Source organism: Coloeus monedula, assembly GCF_965178545.1.
Source record: "Coloeus monedula genome assembly, chromosome: 4".
In the NCBI taxonomy this organism is placed as follows: domain Eukaryota; kingdom Metazoa; phylum Chordata; class Aves; order Passeriformes; family Corvidae; genus Coloeus; species Coloeus monedula.
In genome coordinates, this window is record NC_138784.1 from 74,124,035 (window position 1) to 74,139,204 (window position 15,170).

At 49.0% G+C, this 15,170-nt stretch overlaps 1 protein-coding gene across 1 annotated transcript in view; it reads right to left on the bottom strand.

The window, feature by feature from the left end:
• Positions 1-14,600, bottom strand: part of PLXNA4 (plexin A4) — a gene marked incomplete at both ends in the record, with an annotated part of 391,941 nt that extends 377,341 nt beyond the window's left edge. Inside the window, one exon of the mRNA XM_082280537.1 lies at positions 13,422-14,600. Within this exon, the coding sequence (XP_082136663.1) occupies positions 13,422-14,600 (1,179 nt within the window). The remainder of the gene's footprint in view (positions 1-13,421) is intronic.
• Between the last annotated feature and the right edge of the window lie 570 nt (positions 14,601-15,170).

Consider the following 15,170-nt stretch of genomic DNA (forward strand, 5'->3'; position numbering starts at 1 on the left):
GTGCAAAAGAATGGGAGGATTCTGGCAGGGGGTTGCTTCCTCCAGGATTAAGCCTATCAAATAAATAATTAACACATCCAAGCCCTCCTGGAGAGGATGGGTTTACAAGACTGGTGCTGGCTCAGTCCCGGAGGGATTCGCTGAGCCCTCAAAACCCCCAAATTCAGCAGAAGGGTTAGAGATTTGATTACACCACCTCCTTCACTGTCCTCATCTTGTTCCCCAGCAGGAGGGAGCACGTTGGCATTGCACGAGTGGCAGAAGCACCAGGTATCAGGGGACATGGGCAAACAGTGCTCATAATACACCAATTGTCTCTTAAACATCTGCTTCCACTATTTGCCTCTGAAACAACCCCTGATAATTAAACACAGTCTAATCCACATTTGGGGAAAGGCCTCAATAAAGGATTAGCCACCCCTCATTCCTCCTTGCTGTCACTCCGGCAGAATCTTCCTCCCCAATCAAAGCACCGGAGCCTTTTTTCCCAGATATGTCAGCAGGCTCCAGAGCAATTCCACAGACTCACAAGGGATAAAGGCTGTCCCAGTGGCCAAGCCTTGCCTTTGATTTACAGCTAATACCTAACAGCCCTGTCTTCATATGGTGGCAGGTACTTGGCTCCTCTCTCCTGTTATCTCAGGCTTGGCTGATGCAGAGGATGGAGGGAACACACATTAATGGATGTCTGTGCTGCCAGAAGGGCCAGGGAGCCAACAGCAATAAGAAATCAACAGTTACAGGCATGTGAGTCTTTGCAAGGAGATATCCAAGGTCTTTTCCATCACCTGACTGCAAGATCTTCTTTCCTTCCTGACTGAGGGTGAAGGTGGGCACATGTCCACTCAATGGGATGTTTAAAAATCTAGAGAGATGGAAGGCAGAGAAAAACCTCTCAGTAGGAACTTCACGGTGTCTGAAGAGACACAAGCTAAGAAATTCAGGGTCTAAATCGCCTGGTGCAGGGGTGAACCATAAATCCCCACAGAGTGGAGCTGCAAATAATGGAAACCATCTCCCTGCAAACCACGGGACTTTAAATTCCAACAGCAACAGGATGGTACCAAGGTTTGTGCTTCTCCTGTTTGCCTGTGCACGTTCTCTTGGTGGTTTGAGCACGGTTTCAGTGCAGGGTCAACTCCTGGCTGGATGCTACTTTGCCCACGGCATTGGTACTTGGCATTCCTGAAGCTGGGTTGACTCTCCCTCTGACCTCCTGAAGTATCTCTGCTTCTGGCCATGCTGCCTCCTGTGAAATCAGCGGATTTTGGTTCACCTGCCCTTCTCCCCACAGAACTTCAGCAGAACCATCACGTTTCATCCTGCTGCTGTGCCGAGCTGTGAAATCCCAGGGCAGGATGGCACGGCCCCTCTGGCTTTCCCTTCCTGCCACATCATTCCCAGAATTAGATGCCCATCACTGCCCTCCCCATCCCATGCATTCCTGAGAGTGGGTCAGGGAAAGGCTGCAGGTTTCCCCAGCTGTAGATCTTTGTCATCTGTAGTTCCAAATTTTGTGGGCAAAGAGATGGGCAGCTACCAAAGATAGCACAGACCACCAACCCACCCCCTCTTTGGCGGTCGGTCTGCAGTCTAAGGACATCCAAAAATACCCAGTCCCATTTCCCCAGGGTGCTCTGTGATATAACAGAAGCTGCATAAAGAGCCAGCATTTGGAAATACATTATAATTGCACGCTGCTCTTCGCTCATGCACCCACTGCAGTGGTTACTGTGCAATTACATGTCACCATATACAAATGACAGTGCAGTTACAGTAACTTTACCAATTACAGGGAAATTGCACCCACTATGCTGAGAGGTTTTCATTCAGATGCAATTCAGGAACGAAAGAACAAGAGGGAAAAGTTACTCAAATTGACTAGAACTGGTACAGGTATTTGGTTTTTAGGTCTGTAGTTTAAGCATCAGTTCAAGGGCTGGTGTCAAGTTTCAAGAGTGCTGCAGAATCTTAATGGAGTACAGACTTTTTATGCCTGCATTTATGCTCCTGCTCTGCTGTGAGTGTAAGGCTTCCCAACAGTCTGCACCAGGTTCCTCCACGTCGTAAAATCTGCAATTTCCTGAAGAGGAGGCTGCCTTTCTTACAGAGAGCAACAGGTTCCTTCAGTCTGCAGGGCCTTGCTCAGCAGAGCTGGGTGATTATCAGAAATTGGGGATAAAAGGAATCATGCTATAAATTTTGCATCCTCTAAGTCCTGTGTTCTGAGTGACTACAGTGCACAAAGATGTGCACAAGCTAAATCCATCAGTGAACCCCTACAAATTTTTTAGACCCTGATATTACAAAATTTAAGCAATTCTGGCACTAAGTTTGCTTTCCTTACTTTTTGCTTCAGACCCTGGAGATGCAGAGCCCAACTTTCAGCATCTGCTGACCCTGTCACAGCCACAGTGATGAAATCACAAAGATTTTTCAATTTTTTTTTATTGTTCTCCAACTCTGGTTCCCACTTTTGCTGGGGGACTGCTCTGGATGCAGAATTGAGCTATCATGGGGCTCTGAGCAACCTGGTCTAGTGGGAGGTGTCCCTGTCCATGGCAGAGGGGTGGAACTGGATGAGCTTTAAGGTCCTTTCCAAACAAACCATTCTATGATGCTGTGATCAGAGGGAAATTGGTCATGTCCTCACGAAGGAAAGTCATATTGTGATTTAAGTGGTATTTCCAGTGCCTTGGTTAGACCCCAAGAGCCTGATATAGGCAGGGAAGAGGGACAATACCTCCAGCAGCAATGCAGACTGAAATAACATGGAAAGAGTGGTGAACCACTGGAATTGTCTGCCCAGGGAGGTGGTGGAATCACCATCCCTGGAAGTGTTTAAAAAAAGATTGGATGTGGCACTCGGGGCCATGGTTTAGTTGAGGTGATGTTAGGGCATGGGTTGGACTCAATGATCTCAGAGGTCTCTTCCAACCTGGTGATTCTTGTGTGAATACAAACATTCCACTCATGGAGCTCTTCCCATTCCAAATCCCAACCATCATCACTGTGTCAGCCAAATCTCCCTTTTCCATATGGCATTTCCACCCCTTCAGAAAACTTCCAGCATCGTGATTCCAAATCTCAGCGTCAGCACCCCAAGCCATGCAGGCAGGGTGAAAAGCACGCCCCAAAGCTGTGTGGTCACTGAGGTTCACCCCAACAAACCAGGATGGATGTGACCTGAAGAGCAGCAAGTGGGGCTGTAAAAGGTGTAAAAGGAAGCTGAGCATTCCTGTGGTCCCATAAACTTCCCCTTGCTGGCTCAGAGGATCATATGGAAGAGGCACTGAAGGAGAAACAGAGGAATAGCATCTCTGTGGCTCTCAGATCAGTGCTTTGAAAACATCACTTAAAATTTTTCACAGCCCAAAAAAAAGATTATTGAGTGTGGAGATTCTGCCTTTGAAACTGCCATGGATTGTTGGGTAAATAAGCATTTAGGGATTTTTCAAAAGGGAAGTATTGATCAAATAAGCTGCTAGAGCTCTTCTGTAAGAACTTATTCCAGCAGCAAAGCTCTGTTGCACACCTGAAACACAGCAGCACTGATATTCTCTGGTGCTACTGTAGCTGAGACGGGGAGAAAGAGTCCCAGAGAGGGGAAATCTTAGGTGAAAAGGGTTTTTTGTGTAAGTAGAAAGACACCTTTGAGAGAAGGTGCTACATTTACCCTAAAGGATGTCACATTTTCCTGATCAGCCTTCTCATTCCTACTGAGTGCACACCAGCACCTGGTCAGATGAAGTCTGGCTTCCTCCCTCTGATGGCACCGCCAGCAATTCACTGCAGCACAGTTGCTATAATTATTATTTTGTTCCACAGGAAAAATCATCATTTGGGCTGCAAAGTGCCACCCGTGCCAACAGCGCTGCAGAAATGAAACAACAAAGCTGCTTTGCATGCAGGCAACACCTTCACCCCGAGAGCCCAGAGCCTCTTAAAAGCATTAATTGAGCCTCACCACGGTGCTGCAAAGGTGATTTAAGTGCTGTAATGAGCGAGATGTATGTGCTGCTGCTCTTCAGCACCAGGAAATGGTGAGAGCTTGGCTTGTTCAACAAATAACAGGGAGTCGAGATCCAGGGCTGGCATCTGTATCAGGGAGAATCGAGATGTGTCTGGTCCCATCATCTCACAGAAGATGAATTTAAAGAAGACTGGTTATCAGTTTAAGCAACAAACTAAAGCACTCGAGCCCTGAAAGGGAAAATCTCCCGATTGCTGCTGCTTATCTGTGCAGATCTCACTGCTTGAGGAATTCAGAGTGTTTGTAGCAGGCAGTGTAAATTCACTGAAGCTCCAACTCCTCCCAAATCTGAAAGCAGGACTGTGCAACTGGGAGGCTGCAGCCAGCCCTGGGAGCAGGGACACCATCACAATCACAGCCCTGTGTTTCCTGGCATGGGATCCCGACCAACAGCCCCAACCCAGGAGTGCTGGGTCATTCCCTCATTAGGAGGAGTGAATTTTTATTATTGCCTGCTGCACGTTCCCTCACTCTGCCTCTCCCACTCTCTCTCCTTGTCTAAATACATGCCTGGCTAATACTGCTTGTTTACAGGATAAATCAGCTGTACAAATCCTATTATATTTTGGATCACTGACAATGGCAGGGTAATGACATTGAAACGGGGAAATGCGATGTTGTTCCTGCTGATCTAATGTCACCCACATGTTCCATCACCTACACCAGCTCCTGGTCCTGCATGGAGGAAACAGAGGAAACTCTGCCTTTACCATTTAGTTCCATTCCTATCTGGGGGTCTTGCCTTTCCTAGTGTCGAGTACTTCTTTAAATATAGAATCAAAGAATAGTTTGGGTTGGAAGGGACCTTAAAGACCGCTCAGATTCGTCCCCTGCCATGGGCAGGGACAATTTTCACTGGATCAGGTTGTTCAAAGCCTTATCCAAACTGGCCCTGAACACTTCCAGCTCCACCCTGAACTTGGGTATATCTACCCAACCAGGTCTGTGCTGGCTCTGTGAACACTGAATTTTGTCCCAAAATTGTTGCCATGTTACCCAAAGATTGTCCCAGTCCTACTAAAATGCCTCTCAAACAGACTTAGAGCAAAAACTATATCCTACAACAGTAAAGTCATGCAGGTGCCAGGCTGGGGAGAGTCTGGGGCAGAAATATGGTCAGATGTGATTCAGGCATCTCTCTGTGAATAAAACAGCTTTTCTCATTTCCATCTCCACACTATCCAGTCTTCCAATATCTGTGTTATCCTACCAGGTACAATGGGGACCCATCCACGCAATTTGGATAAATAGAGAAATTTCTGGGAGGGCAAAATAAATCAGTCTTATGTTATGTGTTTCCTGGAATATAAATAAATAGACTCACACATCAGATCTCTCCCAGAGGCTGAATATCTTCACTGAGCCTCCAAGTTCTAAGACAGACCCTGCACTGTGCTTCACCCCGACAGCTCCACTGGCATCAGGCGAGGGAGGAAGGGTCTGTGCAGGATTTATCCCAGAGAGCAAAGCTGGATCCAGCACCCCCTCAACCCCCTCCTCAACAGAACAGGCATTGTACAACCTCCCCTGCTCCAGAGGCTTTAAATAGCATCAGCCTCACCAAGGGAGCAGGAGTCACTTTGCTTCTGGCTCTTCCAGGACATCTGGGGTTTGCTTTCTGCTTTTTTTTTTTTTAATTAAAAAAAAATCCCCTCTTGCACAAGCATTCCCCTTGGCCTGCCAGGCGACCTCCTGGTGAGGCAACACAAGGTCAGGTTTGTGATCTCCTGGCGTGGAAGATAATGTGAGGAGATCATGTGGAGCCCTCCAAAAATGCAAAGTTGAGCCACAGGCGACCACAGGGCTCGACCACAGAAGAAAACAGCCTGGGTTGCTGGCAGGGAAGCAGCAAAGAGCAGTTCCCAGAAATAAATCTAATTGTCCATGTGGTGAGAAGCACGGGGAGACGGCGCGGGCAAGGATGGAGAGTCTGGCACTTTGCTCACCTGCACATGGGGGACCAGCAGGACCTGGGGGTGATGCTGAGCTGCTCAGGCAGAGCCAGCTGGTGCAGAGATGGGATGGATGGGGGGGGAGGGAGGGAGCTGTGCCTGGAATATCTCAGACACAGCAGCGGCTCTGCAGCCGTGGGTCCTGCTCTGCCCTCAATGAACATTTTGTGTGAGCAGGGTCACCCAGACGTGAGAGAACAGCTCTGTGAGAGGGTTTGGCACCCAGCCACTCAAAGGCAGAGGGTTTCCTTCTGTTTCATGCTTGGGAAGGAAATAAATGATTTTGAGAAGATTGTTTCCAATGCATGTTTGGGGGTTTTTTCCCCCCAGGACAATGGGGATTTGGGAAGGAGAGGTTTCAGGGTGGGGGTGTTATGAGAATGTAATTAATTTCTGCCAGAATTCTTTCTGCATCCACTGATCAGGCAGTATCCTTTCAAGGACAGGTGTTTAATATTGAGAAACCTAGTTAATACCTCAAATGCAATCATCCTCTCCATGCAATTAGGCCCTGGTTTACAGCTCTTAAGTGCAAGCTTCTGTTGATGTAGGGGATTAAGAGTTTTTGTTTTGCTTTCCCTCAGAGCATCCAAAGCCACTTTTTTCCCTGCCTGGAGCGCAGAGCACTTTGCAGAGGCAGGGACCTGTCCTTATCCCTGCTGGCTGAAAACAGAGAGGTGGCACCTGGGAGAGAGAACCATCACCCAGGGAAAAGAGAAAATGAACCCATGAGCTGCCTGAGCTGACTCACAGTGGAAGCAGTGGAGAGAATTTCCCAATCCCAGTTCAGAGGGACCAGGACCCTGCTGGGAGCACTGGAGACATGAACTCAATTGTTCTCCATTAGCCTGAGGAGCACAGCCCCGGACATCTCTGGCCACGTCCACCACTGACCACAGCCATGAGAAATACCAGCTGTGTCCCTGGAGAGAGCTGCCTCACATGGGGAGATAGCATGGAATTTCTCTCTGTGGAACTGTTTCTCACCCCGGAGCAGAGCCAGCTTTGCAGGGGAGACGATGCTCAGGAAGTGGAAGGTGCTTCACGTGCTGGAAGTGGAACATGCAGTGGGAGATTTGCAAATCACAGAGCTCAGCTGCAGAAACCCTAAGCCAGCATTATACCCTGTGTCCCTCTTCCTCCCCAGCTCAGCCTCCACCCTTTCCAGCCCCCAGTGTCAGCAGGAGGGCACTTGTCACCTCTTATCACAGCTGCTGGGCTCAGTGGGTCCCTCACAACATGCTCTGCACACACGCCACACACTCCATCCAACACAAACTGATGGGACCAAGTGCACAAACACAGATCTGGCAGCAGGAAGCCTGTTTTCTCCGGCTCCCAGTCTCCAGCAAGCATTCCCAGAGAGGCATTACAGCATTGCTGAAGGTACTGGCCTTCCAAAATCTGAACTTCGTTGTTTTTGCGGGGGTTTCCTGCAGTTATTTGCGTTTTCAGAGGAAGAAGAAGAAAGCGCTGTTAAAAATTGACCAAGAACTGACCTCAACTGTCCATAAACCCTTTGGATCAGAAACACCAGCCCGTGGGATTTGGAATAAAGACGTGTACACAAAACTTGTGGGTGGCATCTGGGATGAGCAAAAACTCCTGTTGTGCAAGCACCAGTGGTACTGACACACACAGGGATTTACTTAGGATAGCCCAACTGGCAAATAAAAAGAGTATGAGGCAAAATGAAACTGATAACTCATCCCTGTGACTGATCCATTCCCCTGGGAAAGGGTCAGGCTCACGTACCTGCCAGCCCAGCCAGGAGAAATGGGCAGGGGCTGGGTGTGCAAAATGCCAAAGCACCAGGATTACAGGGACCTCCTTCCACACATTCCTCTTCTCAAGAACTAAGCAAAAGCTAACACTCCCTTTTCCCCAGTCTTTTAAGGGAAAATGGGATAAATGACAGATAGGGATGACAATTCCTACTTTTTTGCTTGTCAGGTGACCTTTCCCCTCAAAACACCCCTTCTTTCCAGCTGGTCCTTCTTTCTGAATGACCCTGTTCTTCCGCCCACCATGCCAGGGAGGAATGCAAGAGCAAGGAACATATTCCCTTTTCCTGCAACAGGTAGGCACAGCACTAAGATCCAGGAGTCCCCAGGCTATGAGTTGTGGGGTTCTGTGCCTTAGCCAACCCTCCTGTAAGACAACCTCCCGCTGCTCCCCATCCTGGTGTCTCAGAGGTGCTCTGTGTCCTGCTAACCCCAGGGATGATGGACACAAGCCTGGAAGGAAGAGGAATATGAAATAGGCTGAAAAATCTTGGCCATGCCTGTTAACACCAGTGATTACAAACAGAAGCCCTGGAAGGAAGAGGAAAATCATGAAACAGGATGAAAAACCTCGGCCATTCCATCAGCACCGGTGGCCTTTCCAGGAGTCAAGCTGACTGTCCCGTACCGTACATGAAGTCTTTCACCACCTGAGTTAAAAATGGCCCTTCCTGACCTGGTGGAATGGAGCAGGAGGGAGCCCATGGATCAGCCCCAAGGACCAGGCAGTGTTCATCCTTATGCTGCCAAAGGAAAATCTCTGGGCACCCAGCTGGCCTCCAAACATGCCCAACAGCTTTCCATGGAAGGACTAATCCACAGCCTCCTCCTGAATTCAGCTAAATCCCCGTGACAACAGCAGTTCTTGCTTGGTGGGCACCAGGGATGGGCAGGGGATGCAGGGAAAGGAGGAGAGAGCAGGAGAGCAGAGCCCACTTGAGGAACAAATGCATGGAGATGGCGCAGGGCTCTCAGAGATGTCACCAGCAGCATCAGCAAAGAGGTTTTGGGGAGTTACCAACAGCCACCAGAAGCACAGGAAGCCTTTACAGCCAAGTCACTTGTCAGACAATGGCTTGGGACCCAAACATCCACTTCTGGTAGCAAAGTGTTGGGAAAATATTGCCCAGCTCTTCACACAAGGCCTTTTGTTGGCCAGTCAGCTTTGAAAATATTTCTGTTCTCCCCCAAGTGACAGCGCTGCCATGAAAAACAGGAAGAGACTGAATACAGCAATTTAAACAGTCAAATCCTATTTCCTGCCAAAAGGAAAAGAAAATACCAGCAAAAAGCAGAAGCCAGGCGAGAGTTGGGGACTGACACTTTGATTATCTTGGACAGATATTGGTGCTGTGTGTCCAGCAGAAGCTGCAGCGATGGAGGTGACAGCTTTTCATGGCAGGGACTGGAGGCTGCTGGGCTGGGAGGCAGATCAGGCTGAGGAGGAGGCCGGGATCTCCCAGGAGAGCAGCCCTGGGATGCAAGCAGCTGCTGAGCTGACAGCTGGGCTCACATGCCAGCAGCACCCCAGGTTTGGGACTTCATTGCCAGCCAAAGTTCCAGCAGGATCCCCGCTCCTCTCCATCTCCCCACAGCCCTGACACCTTCAGGCTGCTTTGGGGTGAGTCTCCAATACCTTCCCCTTCTTCATCCATGCTTTTTGTCTCACAGCACTTCGCCTGCCTGCTCCCCAAGAGAGAGGGGAAGGCTCCCCTGCCTCCTCTGCTGAGCATCCCAGGGGTGGAATTCGTACCAGGCTTCAAAATGCACCCATTAATCTTATTTCATTGTAATGACAATCAACAAAGCCCCCAATGATCGATTCCTGTACAGAAACTGCACATTTACCTCTCCACCCTCCTCTCGAACTGCCTTTTTTTCCTTTTTTTTTTTTTTAAAGAAATCCAGCATTTCCTAATGGTATCATAGAACCACCAAATGGTTGGAAGGGACCTTAAAAGTTCCTCTAGTTCCTGTCACAGGCAGGGACAACTTCAACTAGATCAGGCTGCTCAATTACAAAGTTTATGAAGGACATTGAAACCACAGCCTTCTTCAGCCTACATGAAGCTGGTTTTCTGTTTTAAGAAGCCTGTTTTTTCCCCTCCAGAACAGCCCTGCCTTCTGCCAACACCCTGCATGACCATGGAGCCAAAGGGTTTGAAGGTGCCCTCTGACTGTATAAGTAGGAATGGCTTCAGTATCCGGAGAGGAGATTTAGATTCGACATGAGGGAAAGCTTCCTCACAGCACAGACAGATTTTAGGGAGAGAGAGCAACCTCCATAGCCAGAGGTTAAGAACAGGTGAGACAAACAGCTGTCAGAAGCGTTATAAGTAGGGCAGAAGGGCAAATCAGATGACCTCATAAGAATCCTTTTTTCCCAGCCTCATTTTTCTCTGATTATATGAATTTCTAAGCATTTGGGGTCAAGTGTACTGCTTAAATATAAGCTATTATCCTGCTTTTGCAGAGAGGTATTACCTGAGACCATTCATCACCTGAGTGAACATCACCAATTTGCAAATCAAGGGCCCAGACATAAAAATCTATCATTTTTTTCTGATTTATGCTGAAGATTAATAGGACAGCTGTAACACAGGGATGGGAGAGGAATGAACATTGAGGATTCTCCATTCAACTCTGGACTTTCACCTTTCCCACTCTAGAAATTCTGCTACCACACTGCTGACATCTCCAACAGGCACTTGGCATGGGAGAATCACAGGCTCCTCACACAAAGTTCTTTTGTTTTTGTCTTTGCCTCGACCTCTGCAAACCAGGCTGGGACAAGTCTCCAGGACATCCAACCCTGCAGGACATCTGGGGACCCAATGCCTCCAGCTGAATATTGACCATGAGACACAGTTTGTCCAGCCAAGGTCCTTCCTGACCTCAACTCTCTCAGCTCCAGATGTAACCAAGCTGCCTGACCAGAGGAGCTACAGACTCTGCTACTGGGGACCAGAGCACTGTTCCTGCACACACCTGCAATTATTTGTGTGCATATTGCAGCTTAGGAGAATTGTGCTGGGAATGGTCCCCAGGAGATTTCTCTTGCCCTGAAATGGCCTTGGGCAAGGATTACACCAAGGCAGGAGCAGAAGTATCCTGTCACGTGGATCCCCTTTCAGTCAGTTATTGCCCTGGTAGAAATATTAGAAAAACTAAAAGAATATTTGTTGCTAAAAGCTGGACCTGAGCACACACCAATAGACCAGGACAGTGCAGTGAACTCAGTTCCCCAGTCCTACAATTAATACCATAAAGAATCATAGAATGGCTTGGGTTGAAAAGGATCTTAAAGATTATCCAGTTCCAACTCCCTTTCCATGGGCAGAGACACTTTCCACTATTCCAGGGTGCTCCAAGCCCCATCCACCCTGGCCTTGGACACTTCCAGGGATGTGGGGGCAGCCACAGCTTCCCTGGGCAGCTTGTTCCAATGCCTCACTACCCCCTGTGTAAAGAATTTCTTCCTAACACCTAATCCAAATCTCTCCTCTGTCACTTTGAAATGCTCAGCGCCCAGCACATCATCTGTCCCTGTTCTCATACAGGATTTCATCTGGGCAGCAAAGCTGAAGTTCAGTTCCAGCCTGGACCGTAGGCAGGTTAAGCCTCTGTTTGCACCAGCAGAGAAACGTTTGACATCCACACAAACCCAGGGAAAGGCTCACTGATGGCTTTGTAATTGGTTTTAGAGCTGCCTGGAACACATGTGCTGAGCAGCAGAGCAGCAGTGCTGGGGCTTGGCTGGCAAGCAGGACAGCAGCAGAGGAGACCAGGCTGTCACAGACACACATCCAGGCTCCGAAATACTTCAGCAACCATCAAATATTTTCCAAGCTTAGTGGCTGGACTCTGCAACCCCTTTCAGCAGCCAAGTCACTAATACCTCTTCCCTCGGGCAGCACAGCTGATCTCAGGCAGGGCTTGCCAGCAGCTCTAAGTAGGCTCATTTAAGGAGAGTACAGCCTACTTAGTTACACTCTTCAGTCTTCCTGCTTTTAATTCAAGCATCTCCAGGTTCTTTTGCAGCATCTCTGATTCACAGTGAAGAAGTACACTCAAAAATATGCTCTAATACTTTCCCCCACCGCGTCCTCTCTCCAGCCTCTGCAGTCCTGTCCCTACAAATTCCATCTGACATCAGTTCTCTCAGTTTGAGACTCACCCCATGGGACACAAGAAAGCTGTTGGCTTTTTTTGCTCCTGTCTAAAGCCATGGAAGGCAGGACTGAGCGGTTTCAAACCTCCTAATTGGAGAGGTCCAGCACTGCAAACGTTAGTATGGAGCACAAGCAGAGCAAATATGCAAATGCATGGAGAGGCTTAAGAGCCCAGGAAAGAAACTCCAGTGGGAAGCTCCCAGCCTAAATCTAAAGGCAGCTCTTTGAATGTGCACAGGCCTTGCGGCTAAACAAAAAAATCAAAGCCAGATTTGGGCACAGCCTTTCTCCCTGTGCAATGCTCCACAGGGAGCTTTGTGGGTCTAGCAGAAGAGATCGCAACTAAAATCAAGGACTTGTCCCTTCGGTGTGGGAGAATGAGAGCAGGGCAAGGTCAAGCAAGGACACTGAGGGGTGTAAAAGGGAATTAGGGCAGAGTAAGGCAGGATCAGTGTCCTTGCAATGAAATTCCCATCCACATTCCTCTTGGTCTGTCCTTGTCCTGCCAGGGAGCAGCAGCAGGAATCTCCCAGAAAACAAGGCTTGCACACAAAGGAGCAATCCCATCTCCCAAGCACTGCCTGCCTGGAGATTACGGGGCAAGAAAGCACTCTGACGTTTCTCCCTATTCCCTTTGCTCACACTTGAACTCGCCTCTCACTTGAAAGAGCTAATTAAGGATGGGAATCAAAGCCTGGGGAAGCGGCTCCTGCAGCCCCGGGTGCGGTGCCGGCTGTAATGCCCATGTCTGTGCCTGCTATCAAAGCCAGCCCCGTGCACATTCCTGCAATGACACTCAGAATAAACCGAAGCAATTTCTTCAGACCATTTGTAGGTCAGACAGACCAGCCTCTTCCCCAATCCTGCCCTTAAATCTTGCAGTGTTTAATCCTTGATCTGCAGCCAGGCCTTAATTTCTCAGTGCAGAGCTGGCTGGAGACCGGAAGGCGAGGGGCTTTGATGGTTAATGACCAGTGCTTCTCAGCTCTGCAAGAAACGAAACCCTGACTTCACAAAGTTCCCTGAATAAATCCTGCCCCAGCTCCAGCCCAGGGAAACAAAATTACACCAGCGCAGACAGAAACAAACAGTGGCACAAGCCACTGACATCTTTAGGCCCTCTTTTGGTTTAGGTTTGAGCCGACAGTGCACTTGGGTCTAAGTGATTTCACCCCTGTGATTTGCACCACGAAGTAACTATAACAGGCATATCCTCCTAAATATTCCAAGGCCCCCTGGTTCTGCTCATCAGTAAACACAGCATGTCTGCTGCTACCTTCATCAGCTTGTCCATGAGCAAACTGGGGCATGAACTGGTCAAATTGGGTGGTGTGGTGAGCTGGAGGCAGAGCTAGGACGGGGACAAGACCGTCTCAGCTCCTTGGTCTTTGCTTTAAGGGTTGAGAAGGTTGGTTATCTGAAGACAAGGCCTGTTAATACGTGAGGAGGGCACGGTTGGGTGCTCAGGGGCTTCACTTACCGCACTGCTACAGGGAATGTCCTTGACCTTGAGCCAGGCCAGATCTAACGTCCCCTCTCCCCTGTAGCAGGACTGAAGCCTGTCCTTGATGCGGTCGTTGATGTTTTTCAGGACAAAGATGCAAAGAGCAGACTCATCCAAGGACTTCATCTTCCTTTTCTGCCCCTTGGAGAAAACTGTGAAGAGGATATCATCCTCAGGGCCAACATCCAGAGACCTGGCCAGGATGGCTCCAGCCTTGGACAAGTAGGCTGCCTGGAGCAATCGATATTCCACCCCGTTCTTCTCACAGCCAATGGGCACCTCCACGTAGGAGTTAAAGGCCGTGTCCTCCTTACAAAGCCGGACCAGCTTGGAGGTATAAACCTGCTCCTTTGTGGTGGAGCCGGGTGGGGAGATCATCTCAGGCTGCAGAGTCAGGAAGTAGACAAAGTTCCCGCTGCTGAAGCCGTAGATGTAGTAGATATCGAAGTCAGGGATGATGGTAAAGGTGTCTGAGGGGATCTTGATCATAGAGGCCACAAACTCATCATGAAAGACATACGCAAACATCCCATCGGCCTCGGAGTTCTTGGTGAGCTTTCTGCTGGAAATGGTGGGGAAATACTCCGGTTTGCCATCCACGGCCGTGGCGATGAACAGCTTGTCATCCGTGTTGCTGTAAGAAACAATGACTCCAAAAACAGAGCCACTCTCGTTCACCCCAGAGAGGTAATGCTCCTTCTTGTGGAAGGGCTCTCCGAGCTTGAAGAGGTCATCCAGCCTCAGCAGCTTGCAGATGCCCTGGTACAGACTCCCACAGGCTATCAACCGATTCTCCTTGTAGTCTATGAGGAGCATTTTGTTTATGTTGTTGGTGGGCGTCAAGGGTTCATTGCAGGTTTGGACTATCCTGGGAGGATAACACTTGGGATTATCATCATCAGGACCAGTCTCGTGGGTCACCAGGACCTTCAGGTCACTGGAGAGTTTGTAGATCCTGTTGACAGCACCCAAGTAAATGTGCCCAGTTCTTTCATCCACCACCAAGTGGTTGAAGTTTCCCTCTGCTTGTTCTCCCGTGAAGGTGATGAAGGACCTCTTTGGATGGGGTGGCTGCTGTCTGCCAAGAGGTGACACTGTGGTGGACAGCAGGAGGTGAGAAACCAGACAAGTCCATTTCCACATGGCCAGAGACATGATTAGGGAGGTTTGTATTCCCAAGGCAATGAGGATTAGAAGCTGTAAAACTCTTCAAAACACCAATCCCCTGGCAGATTCTGTCCTACAAGCAAAGAAAAAAGGAAACAAAAGTACATTACTATGGAGTATTCCTTCCTCCTCCCTCCTTCACAACCATGCCATCATCAGAGCGTATTTAATTGCTAATCCTCCCTTTCTGCACTCTGAGCTCTCTACTTAAAACCAGCACAAAGGGAGCCCTCCTGACTGAAAAGATGCTGGGAGAAAAAGCAGAAATCACACAGCAGAGTAATAAATCTGCACCCTTTCCCTCTCCATTACACACACACACACGCACACACACGTGCCCCACGGTGGAGCGCAAATATTGACTGGAAGTGCAGAAGGGTAACGGTAAAAACATCACCCAGCATTGCTGTTTGCACTGCCAGCATCAGCCCAGCTGTGTATTTGCTATCTGAGACGCCAGAACTGGAGAAGGATTATTATCCTGCTCTTCTGGATGAGGCACTGAAGCCTGGAGAAGGTCAGGGATCTGCCTACAGGGATGGGGCCAGATGGATGCTG